The 11,865-nt window shown below is 48.5% G+C and overlaps 1 protein-coding gene across 5 annotated transcripts in view; it reads right to left on the bottom strand.

Moving 5' to 3' along the window:
- Window positions 1–1,796: 1,796 nt before the first annotated feature.
- The window catches only part of ppp1r13bb (protein phosphatase 1, regulatory subunit 13Bb), a 56,954-nt gene continuing 46,885 nt past the window's right edge, over window positions 1,797–11,865 (bottom strand). For all 5 annotated transcript variants that reach the window (XM_062551537.1, XM_062551540.1, XM_062551539.1 and 2 more), the window contains 8 exons: window positions 9,530–9,654; window positions 8,580–9,162; window positions 7,072–7,970; window positions 6,608–6,745; window positions 5,169–5,302; window positions 4,778–4,944; window positions 3,964–4,163; window positions 1,797–3,594 (listed from right to left, as the gene is read on the bottom strand). In XM_062551537.1, the coding sequence (XP_062407521.1) occupies window positions 3,553–3,594; window positions 3,964–4,163; window positions 4,778–4,944; window positions 5,169–5,302; window positions 6,608–6,745; window positions 7,072–7,970; window positions 8,580–9,162; window positions 9,530–9,654 (2,288 nt within the window). In that variant the 3' untranslated portion in view covers window positions 1,797–3,552. The remainder of the gene's footprint in view (window positions 3,595–3,963; window positions 4,164–4,777; window positions 4,945–5,168; window positions 5,303–6,607; window positions 6,746–7,071; window positions 7,971–8,579; window positions 9,163–9,529; window positions 9,655–11,865) is intronic.

The raw sequence follows: 11,865 nt of genomic DNA, 5'->3' as shown, positions 1-11,865 counted from the left end.
ATCGGTCTTTGAGTGAACATAGACTTATATAGATAACAAAACCTTTTTCCATTTGGGTCTGCTACTGAAAGGAAGAAATGCACTAGGTGTCTAGATGTGGCCTTTTATCTAGACAGTATGCAATAGCCTATGAAATGGTAATGCATTGATGCACAGATCAAAGCAGAAGAGAAATCCCTCAAGCAACCCTGGGTAAGCCTATCACAATGAATAATTAATGGAAGCAGTCTGCAGCATAGCCTAATTGCTGGGTGTTTAGATATACCCTTTAAATACAATTTAAGACTGTTGCCATCTGGAGAGGAGGCGACTCCCATCCCATATTCCTAATGCTCCTGGCCAGCACAGCTGCCGCCCTTCCTCTGGGGACTCTGGGAATGCCAGGCTTCCACACAACCCCCAAGGGCTCTCTTCGCCAGCTCATCTGTGTCTCCTCACCCTCAATTAAGCAGACATCACTGTCAAATGATACTCCATGATGGTCAACCGTATGGGTAATTGTGCCAGGTTTGGTTTGCGCTCGCCATATGTTCTCGTTTAATTTCTTTTTGAGTCACTACTCTGATCGGCACCAGCGCAGATTGAGATGTAGTGCTGCTTCCAATGTGAGATTCCAATGTTTTTTTTTTTTTTGCTGGATGCCTTGTAACTTTTCTGTAGAGAGCCAGAAACATCAATGCGCATAGTTTTTAAACGTCATAAGCTACAGGCTACAGCAACAACGAACAGTGTAGGCCTCATACAATCAGGTATGCTGAAACTAGTGGCTTGCCTGTAACGAATACTGTACCAGTTAAATCTTTTAAAATACCAAATCTTTACATTCATTAGGGCCTCCTACTCAAGGAGCCAAAGCAAAAAAAACCCGAGTAGGCCTCATCAGGCTTTGTGCTGCAGCTGACCGCACCATCCGTCCACCTGACACTGATCTGAAAAATATCTTGCATCCCCGTGTTCCTGTTATTTATTTATTTTTTATTTTTTTAGAGGCGGCGACTGATTAATGGGCTTGAGTATTTGGGCTTTTTACTCCATCACCGGGCGAACAGCAGGCTAGTTGCCCCCCAGGGTCCTTGGAACGAATGGAGTCCACTGTTTACCTCAAGCGCGCAGGTTGATGCACGCGTCGGGCCGGCACGCGCTCTCCAGTCTCCACAGAGCCATCAGTCAGTCCTGCCTCGAGGCGCATCTGTTACCCACATCATCAGGAAGAAAGGCCTCGTGCACTTTATTGGTCTGGCGTCTACGCACGCTAGTTGACATGGTGAGCAAAACACAAGGTACCTTTTCAACGCCTTTTTTTGTCTGCACCACCGCATTCATGAGCCTATTATCGTGGGGCGGGGGTGATTGGCTTCTTTTGTTGCGGCTGCTTTGCTCCGATATAATGAAAATTTACCACAACCCCACAGCTGCTCATTATCAAGTTATTCATAGATGCTGGGCACATTATCTCGTCAAAAAAAATGCTAAATGCTAAACATTTCTGGGTTTAGAGTCTTGTAGAGCTTTTGTTTCTGCATTCAGTAGTAGAGACATTCTAATAAGATAACAATTTAAGGGTTTTTATTGCATAGCTTGATGTAGTTCACCTTTTTTGGAATCCATAGAATACATTCATATAATTGTATGTACCGTATGCCCCTTTATTTTACCGTGTAAGACAAGAGCGCGACTACCATCTAGTGGAAGAACTTAAAAACTGCATCTTCAAGCTTTCAGATTATCTCGAGGTTCTTGTGCCTGCTGAGCATCAGCTGCACACAACAACAACAACAAAAAAAAATCACTCCATGTCATGCCGGAATCTTTTTTGTTTTATTGTGCACATGTATATAACGGATTGTGTGAGGTACTGTATTCTTATATCAAACAGAAACCCCACGGGGCAGTAAAGTCATACAGCAGAAGAAGGAAAAAAAAATCCAAAATACAAGTCGCCTCTCAAAACCTTTTATCACAGTATCTACAGAACTCCACAGTAAAGCTCTTTGCTGCCAGACAGGCAGGGTACAAATCTCATCTCACAAGACTCGTGTGTGGAGCAGGAGTGTGTGTGGGGTGGTACAGTATAATGTAATGTAATGCAACATAAAAAATGTAAATAAAGCATGTAAATACAGCATGAAGGGTGAACCTTTACGTCAGCTTGTATAGAAAAGCTTCCAGTGGCATCTATTATCCAAGTGCTCCATTAGTCTGGCCACAAATACAAGCGCTCCCATATACACTCTTTCTCTCTCACATATGTAGTGTCATCTGTTAAAGCTTGACTACTTCAGGGGTGCTGAATATAGAACCTACACTCCCTTCTTGCTGTCAAAATACTGTAGGTGTTGACAAAATCACTCACTCCCAAATTTCTTACACAATACCAGTCTTTCTGCCAGTGTTTCACAAGTATGTCTTTCATGTGGTATGGCCACTCACACACGCACACGACTAAAAACATTCATCTATCATTCATCTATCAACTTGTCGAAGTTAACACTTCCAATAAACTGTTGCAGGCTTGTTCTTTGTCCCTTTCTCCAAATACAGAATTGATTTAATGGTATTTCAACACACATTGGAATCTAGTTACCACACATGCAATCATTCTTTTGTTGGTCTCTCCTTTGAGATGAACTCCTCTGAAAACACAGCACTCAAAAAAATCATCTGGCTTGGTCTCATTAACTTATTCTGGTGAATGAATAAAAAAATGTGTTGTCAATGCGCAGACTAACTCCTAAAAAAAACCCCAAACAAACAAACAAAAAAAAAACACGTAAAATGGTAAGAAGAAAGAATCACACACACAGCACTGAAAGCTAAACACATACGCGCTCTTGCACTGGAATCAAAGTGCCGTGTCAGTGTGTGTGTGTGCGCCTGCCTGAGAGACCAGAGAGAAGGAATGAAGGGGAAAAGCTTCCGTTTGGTCACACTTCACTTCGGGAGAGGCTCTGAGAGGCGTGCACGTTTCGTTTCATCGTCTTTTGTCTTGTCCGACGCGCAACACAAAAAAAGGTGGATCATCAGGTGTATGACCTGGGTGAGTGTCGGCAGGACTCGTAGAGCCTGAGCCTGGATGAAGATGTGGTGGGAGGGAGGGAGGGAGAGGAACACGAGAGGTGAACTTGTTCTCAGCTTGCTTGATTTGCCTGTAGTGTGTAGTGTCTGTGTAGTCTGTTTAGTGAGTGTTAGTGTTGAGTGTTGAGTGTTTTTATAATGTGTGTGTGTATGTATGTATGTATGCGTGTTTGTTTGTATATATGCATGTATTCGTGTTGCGCTGTTGATCGTCTTCCCCGCCAGGTGGCTCGGGGCGGTAGCAGCTTGAAGCCCCCAGTGTGAGGCTGAGGCAGAGGCTGGGGCAGGGGCAGGGGCAGGGGCAGGATAGGGCAGGGCAGGGCAAGGGGGCTGTAGGGGCCAGCAGCGTGTCTCGTCCGGTCCAGGGCCAATCCGTGCCCACTACCCAGAGTTCCAGTTCATCGCCCGGGGAGAGGCGCAGACGGCCAGAGAGAGAGAGAGAGAGAGAGGGCAGAGGGGTGGGCGAGGAGAGCGGCACTACGCCAGGGAGCGCTGGCGCGGCTTTATTCTGGGGTACAACTGTGAAAGGAAGAGGAAGAAGTAAGAAAGAATGGAAAGACAAGAAGATAAAGACAAATATTGCATCCACACGAGCGCTATTCAGACAAAGCATACTTGTAAACCCATACAATGCATGAGCAGCGGATTTGAAGTGGTGCTGAAGTGGCTGTCCACTCTTCCATGTGTGTGTGTGTGTGTGTGTGTGTGTGTGTGTGTATAGAACTAATATTCTGTGTGTGCTAATTTCTTTCTGCTCCTAGTGTGTGTGGTCACAGCTACCCGTATGGGTTAAAAGCATTTAGAGTCCTCAATTGTCCTGTGTTATTCAGAATTCCTCATTGTCTGCCTGTGGGAGCCCTTGCTGCGGTCGTCTATGCGTTTTCTCACCCCAAGCAGGTTGCGGGGCACGTAGCCCTCCTTGTCGTTGAGACGCCCCCACCACCACTCCGTCTCGTTGTCGTCCTTGCGCCGCAGGATGGTGATGGCGTCGCCCTCGTGGAAGGAGAGCTCGTCGCTGCCCTGACCCTCGTAGTCCCAGAGCGCGTAAACGGTGCCCTTGTTCATCACACCCAGCTTCTCCTGTACGCCTGCACACACAATTCAACGTTGAAAATTCACTTTTTAAAATGGGCTTAGCCACCAGCAGACAATTGGTCGCATTCACCAGCCACTCAGTAGTGAATTGTTTCATTGAGTCTGAAATCTACCAGACTCTTTCATACTGTACCAGTAGTTGGCTAGGGATGGGCACAAATTTTGGTCTCAACAAAGAATTTGATGGACAAGTGTTACGCATTCATTTGTAGTAGTATCAACGAGTAGAAGCACTTAAATGTGATGTGCTCTTGTAGGCCACTAGAAGACTTAAGACTAATTACTGACAAGTATATATTTTGACATATCCAATATCGGAAATGTACATTTTTTAATTGTTACAGAAGCACGTAATCATCAAATACCACAAGCAGCACCACATCATGTGGTCAACATTCATTCATTAAGAAGCTCTTAAGTGCTAAGAACTTCTTAGGAGCGTTCTTGGAGCGCTCCTGAGGAGGTCTTAGCACTTAAGAGCTTCTTAACAAATCTGGGAAACCCGGCCAATATTGCGACTGACAAAACAGAAACAGTGCAGGCAGTAGTCCTGTCCAAAAGCATGGACGCGACTGAAGACAAGAACCCAACGGTGAGAAGGACATACCATAGAGGAACTGCGAGCACTGGATGTAGCCCTCCTCCATCTCCTCGCACTTGTCCGCGGCCGTCTCCACGTCGCTGATGGTGGTGGCGAAGATGGCGGCTCCCGACTCTACCAGCAGCTTGCACAGGTGCACGCTGTTACACGAGGCAGCGCAGTGCAACGGTGTCCTGGTCAGGTGACACAAAACACACCAATCAGCGCCGAGTCAGTACGCTCAAAGCAAACACCAAGTCGGTGGGCAATAACGTTGTAAAATAGTAAACTCTATATGATTTTGTTATTTAAGCTGAAGGAAAGGCATGTGTCGTAAGACTAGTATTTATAAATAGTAAAGACAGTTTATAATAAATAAATAAATACAATTTGCAGGAGGAAGTCAGTGATCTCTCACCATCCATCGCTGTCTGCTGCATTGACATTAACACCAAAGTCCAGCAGGAACTTGACAATGTGGTGGTGTCCAGCACACACGGAGTTGTGTAGAGGCGTGATTCCCTCATCGTTGGGTTTGCTGGGGTTCTCCACCTGGAAGTTAAAGAACCAAGGAGAACACAGTCAGAGAGAACGGTGCTGCAAGTTGTGGGGAGTAATACTAGAGGAGAAATGAGGTTTTAGCGTTAAGCTCCATACCGACTCTTCGGACTGAGTGCGTAAAGGAACACACAAACATTACGAGAAATTAGCTTATTTGCCGTCTACCCCAGAGTCTTATAAGAGGATTCATATCCTTCTCGTCTCTGAGCGTGCAATAACCCAGGCTGACATTGTTAGCCTAGCTTAGCATAATTCACTAGCCAGTTAGCCTATAGCCTATAAAGAGAGCAATCCATATTCACTCTTCAGATTGAGTGCTTAAACCAATTATGCACTCCATAACAACAGACTGAGAATAGATTTATATTGAATTTATGCATAATTTACACCTATGTAGGGGGTATTTTTGCCTAATTAGGACCATTGATGGATCACAGATAATTTACTATTGATGTATTGTATTACTCTGCATCACAATCTTATCCTTCTCATGGCCCAAGTATCCTGACCGTATTGATTTATGAGTTAAGGGCCGTTCACAATAAGAACAATAACTAGAACCATAACTAGAACAATAAAAGCATTCACACCGACCAACGATAAAAATAGTCTCTCCTCATGTTAATAAATGTGATGGCTAAAATGTGATGGGTTTTGATTGGCAGTTAGCTTTTCTTTTTCAAAATCGATCTGAAAGTGATCCCCAACAATACCTTTATACATGTCGTTATCGCTATAGTTTATGTTCGAATGTCGTCGTCATTCATATTAAACAAGAGCGATATTTGTTTATAGTTATCGTTCTTGGTGTGAATGGCCCTTTACTCTGTGATCCCCCTATTCATGGGTTTCATCAGGTCCCTTTCCACAGGTGTATTAATCAAGCACCATGCAGGCTGCATTCATAATCAAGGTGCTTGATTGTATACACCTGTGGAAAGGGACCGGATGAAACCCATGAATAGACGGTCTATTGTGTTTAGCTGGGAGAACAAGACAGCAAGCAGCGGTGCAGGAGCACACACCTCGTAGATTTGTATTTAGTTTATAGTTATCGTTCTTGGTGTGAATGGCCCTTTACTCTGTGATCCTCCTATAGACGGTCTATTGTGTTTAGCTGGGAGAACAAGACAGCAAGCAGCGGTGCAGGAGCACACACCTCGTAGATTTGTATTTAGTTTATAGTTATCGTTCTTGGTGTGAATGGCCCTTTTTACTCTGTGATCCCCCTATAGACGGTCTATTGTGTTTAGCTGGGAGAACAAGACAGCAAGCAGCAGGTGCAGGAGCACACACCTCGTAGATGATCCTCTGCACCAGGTCAAACTCTCCCTCCAGCGAGGCGTCCAGCAGCAGGGCCAGGGGGTGGAACTTGACCCGCTGGCCGCTGCCCGCCCGCTCAGAGTTGGGCTTCTTCAGGTTACTGCGCTTCTCCTGGAGGGAAGGAAGGAAGGAAAGGAAGGAATGAGGTTAACCAACTACTGTGTTAAATGACAACGCTGAGTGTCAGAAGAGAGAGCTTGTGGTGGTTTCTGGTTATGCTATTCCTTATTTTGGAAGATGCTCACTTCTGCAGACTGATTCTGATTCTGAAGTAAGGCATACAGTGTGTGTGTGTGTGTGTGTGTGTGTGTGTGTGTGTGTGTGTGTGAGTACACACGCATGTGCATGTGGTTAGGCACACTTCTGCAGACTGAGTGATTCTGAAGTAAGACATGTGTGAGTGTGGTTGGGAGCACTTCTGCTGGATGGGCACTGACCGTGGGTGCGGAGGGACAGGTGCCAGCCTCTTGCGGTGAGGTGGCCTCCACCACGGGACTGGGCAGGATGGTGGTGGCGGAGGCGGGCGCTTGCGTGTTGTTGTTCGTGTTGTCCTCCTGCGACGCCGCGGGCACCGCTGGCGCCTGGACCTCGCCGGCCGGCGGTGACCCCAGCACCCCCGCCGCGGGCCGGTTGTCGTTTGCGTCTCCCTGCGGCACCGGCGCCGTCGTCGTCGTCGTCGACTCGCCCGGCATCCCTTCCGAGACCGCCGCCGACGCCATTCCGCCGGCCGCCACTTCCGACGGAGGGTTCCCGTTGTCGGCGTCGCCCCCCTGACCCACGCCGGTGGCGGCGGCGGCGGCGGCTACCGCCGAGCCGGGCTGGTAGAACGGTGTGACCCCGGCGGGCGCCGGCCCGACGCCGCCTCCTCCGCCTCCCTCCATGCCGCCGGCGAGCGTGTTGAAGCGCTGGTAGAGCAGCTTCTGGATGTTGGGCCCGCTGGGGCCCTCGGGCTCGGTGATGGAGCTGCGCTTCTTGAGGGGCCGCGGCGCGTTGGCCAGCCGCTTGCGCAGCGCCTCCAGCTCCACGTCGCTCTGGTAGCGCATGGGCGAGTGCACCATGGGCGTCAGCTTGGTGGGGCTCAGCGGCCGCGGGATGTGGTCCACCATGGCCGGCGGCGGACCGGAACCGGAACCGGGCGGGAGGAGGTCCACCATGCCGGCGCCGCCCAGCAGCGGGGGGAGCTCGCCGACCAGGTCGCCGAAGCCGCCGACGCCGACGCCGTCCGGTAGGTCCTCGCCGGGGCCGCCCAGGAAGCCGGTGAAGTGTCCCGACGCCGGGTGGAAGGGGAGGGGGGAGGTGGGGGTGGAGCTCGGGTGCAGGACGGGCTTCCCGTACACTGCAGAGAGGAGAGGGAGAACCAAGAGATGAGAATTTCCCGCATATAAGCTCTGCATTGTGTATAAGCCGCAGGACAGTGTTTTATGCAAGTTAACAGAAACAAAACCATATTAACACCATATTAACTGCCCCCCTGTATTAACAACCTCATAGCTGAAGAAATTTTGCAAAACCAATGTATAAGCCGCGGCTAATAGTCGGGAAATTACGGTATTACAGACTGATTATGACTGATTACAGACACTGTGGTTGGTGATGCCACTGACAATCCCTGTAGAGAACTCACTACAATTATTTACTCAGATGCATTCAGCTGTAAATGTACACATAAACTTCCACTGTGCATCCTCAGCACCTCGTTGGTAAAAAATGCAGTAAGTTACAGCAATATTTCAGCAGATACCAAGGCATTAGTGTATGTTTGCATTAACCATGACTTATTTTATCGCAACTTTCTATTAAATATCATCCATGATCAACCCAGTAAGTACCCAGTAGACTTGAGGTTCCTTTGGTGTGTTTCTTAGTTCAGTAAGCACTTCCACAAAACAATACGTCCTGTTAAGTGTCAGCACAGGACGGCTAAAGAGCTCCCCCTGCTGGTTACCTGCTCTGACGGCGGGCTTGTTGTTGAAGGGGTAGTTCTTGGGGGCGGCCTGCTGCAGATACATGTGGTAGATGGAGCTGGAGTTCATGGTGGCCGGGCCCTTGCGCGGCGACTGCGGCCTGGAGCCCTTGTCCGGGATGAACGGCCGCACGGCCACGGCCAGCGGCGGATCGGGCCGCTCGCCCGGCGGGAAGAGCGGCGAGCCGGGCTGGTAGGTGGGACTGGGCGGCACCGAGATGCGCTGCTGGATCTGCTGCGAGGACGAGCCCTGCGGGGCCGGGCCCGTGCGCGGCCAGGCCGGAGGGGGCAGCGGCGGCGGCAGCGCCGGACCGCCGGAGAGCGAGCCGGAGCCGGGCGAGGCGCTGGGGCCCGGCCGGAGGACGGCGGCCGGCAGCGGAGGCGGCGGGACGTCCTTGCGGAGCTCCAGGGAGCTGGTGGAGCCTGAGTTGGAGGAGGAGGAGAGGGCGCTGGTGACGCTGCCGTTACCACCGCAGCCGCCGCCGCTGCTGCCGTGGTGGTGGGCGCCGTACGGAGGGGGCTGGGGCTTGGAGATGGGGGGAGCTGGCTTACTGCCGTCCTGAGCCTGAGGAAGCAAAGAATGCACACATACAGTATATATAACCATTGTTTGATATACAGTACACACATAATTAGATACAGGCTTCTGTATAGACTGTACAGTTCTGTACAGTCTATACAGCAGTCAGTGGAATGAAGACAGAGAGAGAGAGAGAGACAGAGAGGCGGATGGAGAAAGAGATAGATAGATATATACAGCATATATAGAGAGAGAAAGAGATAGATAGATAGATACAGCATATATAGAGAGAGAAAGAGATAGATAGATATATACAGCATATATATATATAGAGAAAGAGATAGATAGATAGATGGATGGATGGATGGATGGATGGATGGATAGATAGAGATAGATAGCGAGCGCACTATACCTTGTCAGCAGGAGTGCTGGTGGGGGAGGGGGTCTTGCCTGGTCCATCTCCTCCGGACTCCTTCCAGTCGGGGGGCTTGAGAGAGGCGTTCCCTTTTCCGATGGTGGGCCACCCGGCCTCGTTAGCTGAGGAGACCAAGAGTTGGGGGCGACAGTGAGCTACGCAGTCTGGGAAAAGCACCTGTGGCAGAGATGCTTCAAGGAGTGGCTTTGGTGAAATGGGGAAACTAGACTACTCAACAGTGTCCAGGAAGTGTTAGTCGAGCAAATCCCCTACAGTGCACTCAAACCGATGTGCATTATCCAACTACATTTTCGTTGAACGTTAGCTATGTTAGCTACGTTAGCTAGACCCTGTGTCCAGAATTTACAAGTACTGGGAGGAGATGAGGCTCAGACATTCTTGCTGCTGTAATTCAGACAATCAGATCAATGTCTAAATCTGTTCACCCAGTAACGGAGTGTTTAATAAAACGCTATTGTATGATATGTTATAATACAGAATGAATGAGACAGCCAATCAGACGTGCTTGGTGCCTTTACTGCCTTTTTCCAGAGACGGTGACTGAATTATCTGCAAAATATGCACTCAATTCAAATCCAAATCACCTAGAGAACCTTTTTACAGCCTAATAAAAGGCAACTCCACTGGAGTCGTATCATTATTCTTCACTATTGAGCTCCAGCTGGTTTAGCCAGCATACTCAATTCCAAATCAACCTCTCTTTCACTGTGATCTCCCCGCCATCACAGAAATAACTACAAAACATTCAGAAAAGACTGCAGGACGTGTGATGGACACAGAGAACGTTTCATCTACTTTAAAAACAGCAATGGCCTCATCTCTGGACTACAGTGAGCAGCTGTTGTGAGGGTGAAGATCTGTGTTCTACGTTTAATGAACTAGCTTTTCTTCTAATGATGTTACTGCCTGACTGATGTTAGCATCTCATGGGGATGTTATGACACAACTGTTTGATCTGGTGCGGTATGAGCTCAAATTTACTTTGGTGTGCTGATGTAAATTTGACTGATACGCCATCAGGGATGAAGGGGTCGAGTAGGGCCCAGTGAACCTTATCAGAGTATAGTTCCTCAGACTACTGTATGCGCACACACACACACGCACGCACGCACGCACACACACACACATCCCTCTATGCTCCCTACAGTCACATTCAACCAGATGCATCAACATACACATCCCCCACACATTCAACACACAGGATCAGCAGTTTGCAATATTTCACTGTTATGTTCACTGTCAATATTTCTCTGTACTTGCACACTTTGAGCCAAATAATTGCTATCACAAATGCCACTGCCCTGCCACTGATAACCCTGTCAACAGTTTCTATTCTCCATTTGTTTTAGTCATTTTATGAAATGGAAAATTTCCCCTCTGCTGGCCAAATTTCTAGGCCGAGGCAGAGGTCCAGTTGTGGTTTTCTTTTTTTTTTTGATGGTTCAATCGGAGTGGAAATCTGTGCCCTTCCCCTGGCCTGCTCTGCTCTGGGGCGGCCCGGTCGGGCCTGGAGGGGGGGGGGGGGGGGGTTACAATACTAACCAAAACATCACGGCCATTAGGGAACATTCCAGAGCCCCCCCCCAGCTGCCTGATCACGGACAAGATGGCTGCCCCTCCCCTCCCCAAAGTGATACATATTATTACACTACAGCTAATACATGTAGAATCGTTCTGAACGTTATAGATGGGTCCAGGAAGTAGCAATCAGAGAGAGGCAGTGCGATGAGATGGATGTACAGTAGTTCTCATTTGAAGGACCCAGAGAGAGGGAAGGGAGAGATGAAGGCACACAGAGGGTATGACCGAGGGCCTAATTTAACGGACGGGCAGTCCAAAGTCTAATGCATGGACCAAACATTATTCTCACGGCTGGGCATACACTACTCCAAAAAAAAAGTCAGGGATATTCGGCGTTCAGGTGAAATGTGTTGGCCTTTGTTTCAGTACACTGTTTGAGATGAGGAAATCACCACTTGCATGCTTCTACTTAAATGCCCTACTTTCATGATATAATATACCACTGCTTGAACTTTTTACATTTCCCATAAATTTCACCCGGAAGCCAGATATCCCTAACTTTTTGTGAGCCGCTTATGTGTTTCAATTTCAGACTTGGCCCGTCAATTAAATTAGGGCCCAGAGATATCATTACGGCTCCGTGCCACCACGGCTCTCTGAATGGCCTCATTAAAAAAACGGCCCCAACACCAAACAACCCAATTAACATTTTTAGTCAAGGTCTTTCTCTCTCTTTCAGTTTAAAATTCCCAGCGCCTCTCAAAATCTCAGAGATCTCAGCTCTCTCCGTG

This window comes from Sardina pilchardus, chromosome 12, assembly GCF_963854185.1.
Source record: "Sardina pilchardus chromosome 12, fSarPil1.1, whole genome shotgun sequence".
NCBI classification, from domain to species: domain Eukaryota; kingdom Metazoa; phylum Chordata; class Actinopteri; order Clupeiformes; family Clupeidae; genus Sardina; species Sardina pilchardus.
This window is presented reverse-complemented; position numbering and strand designations above follow the sequence as displayed.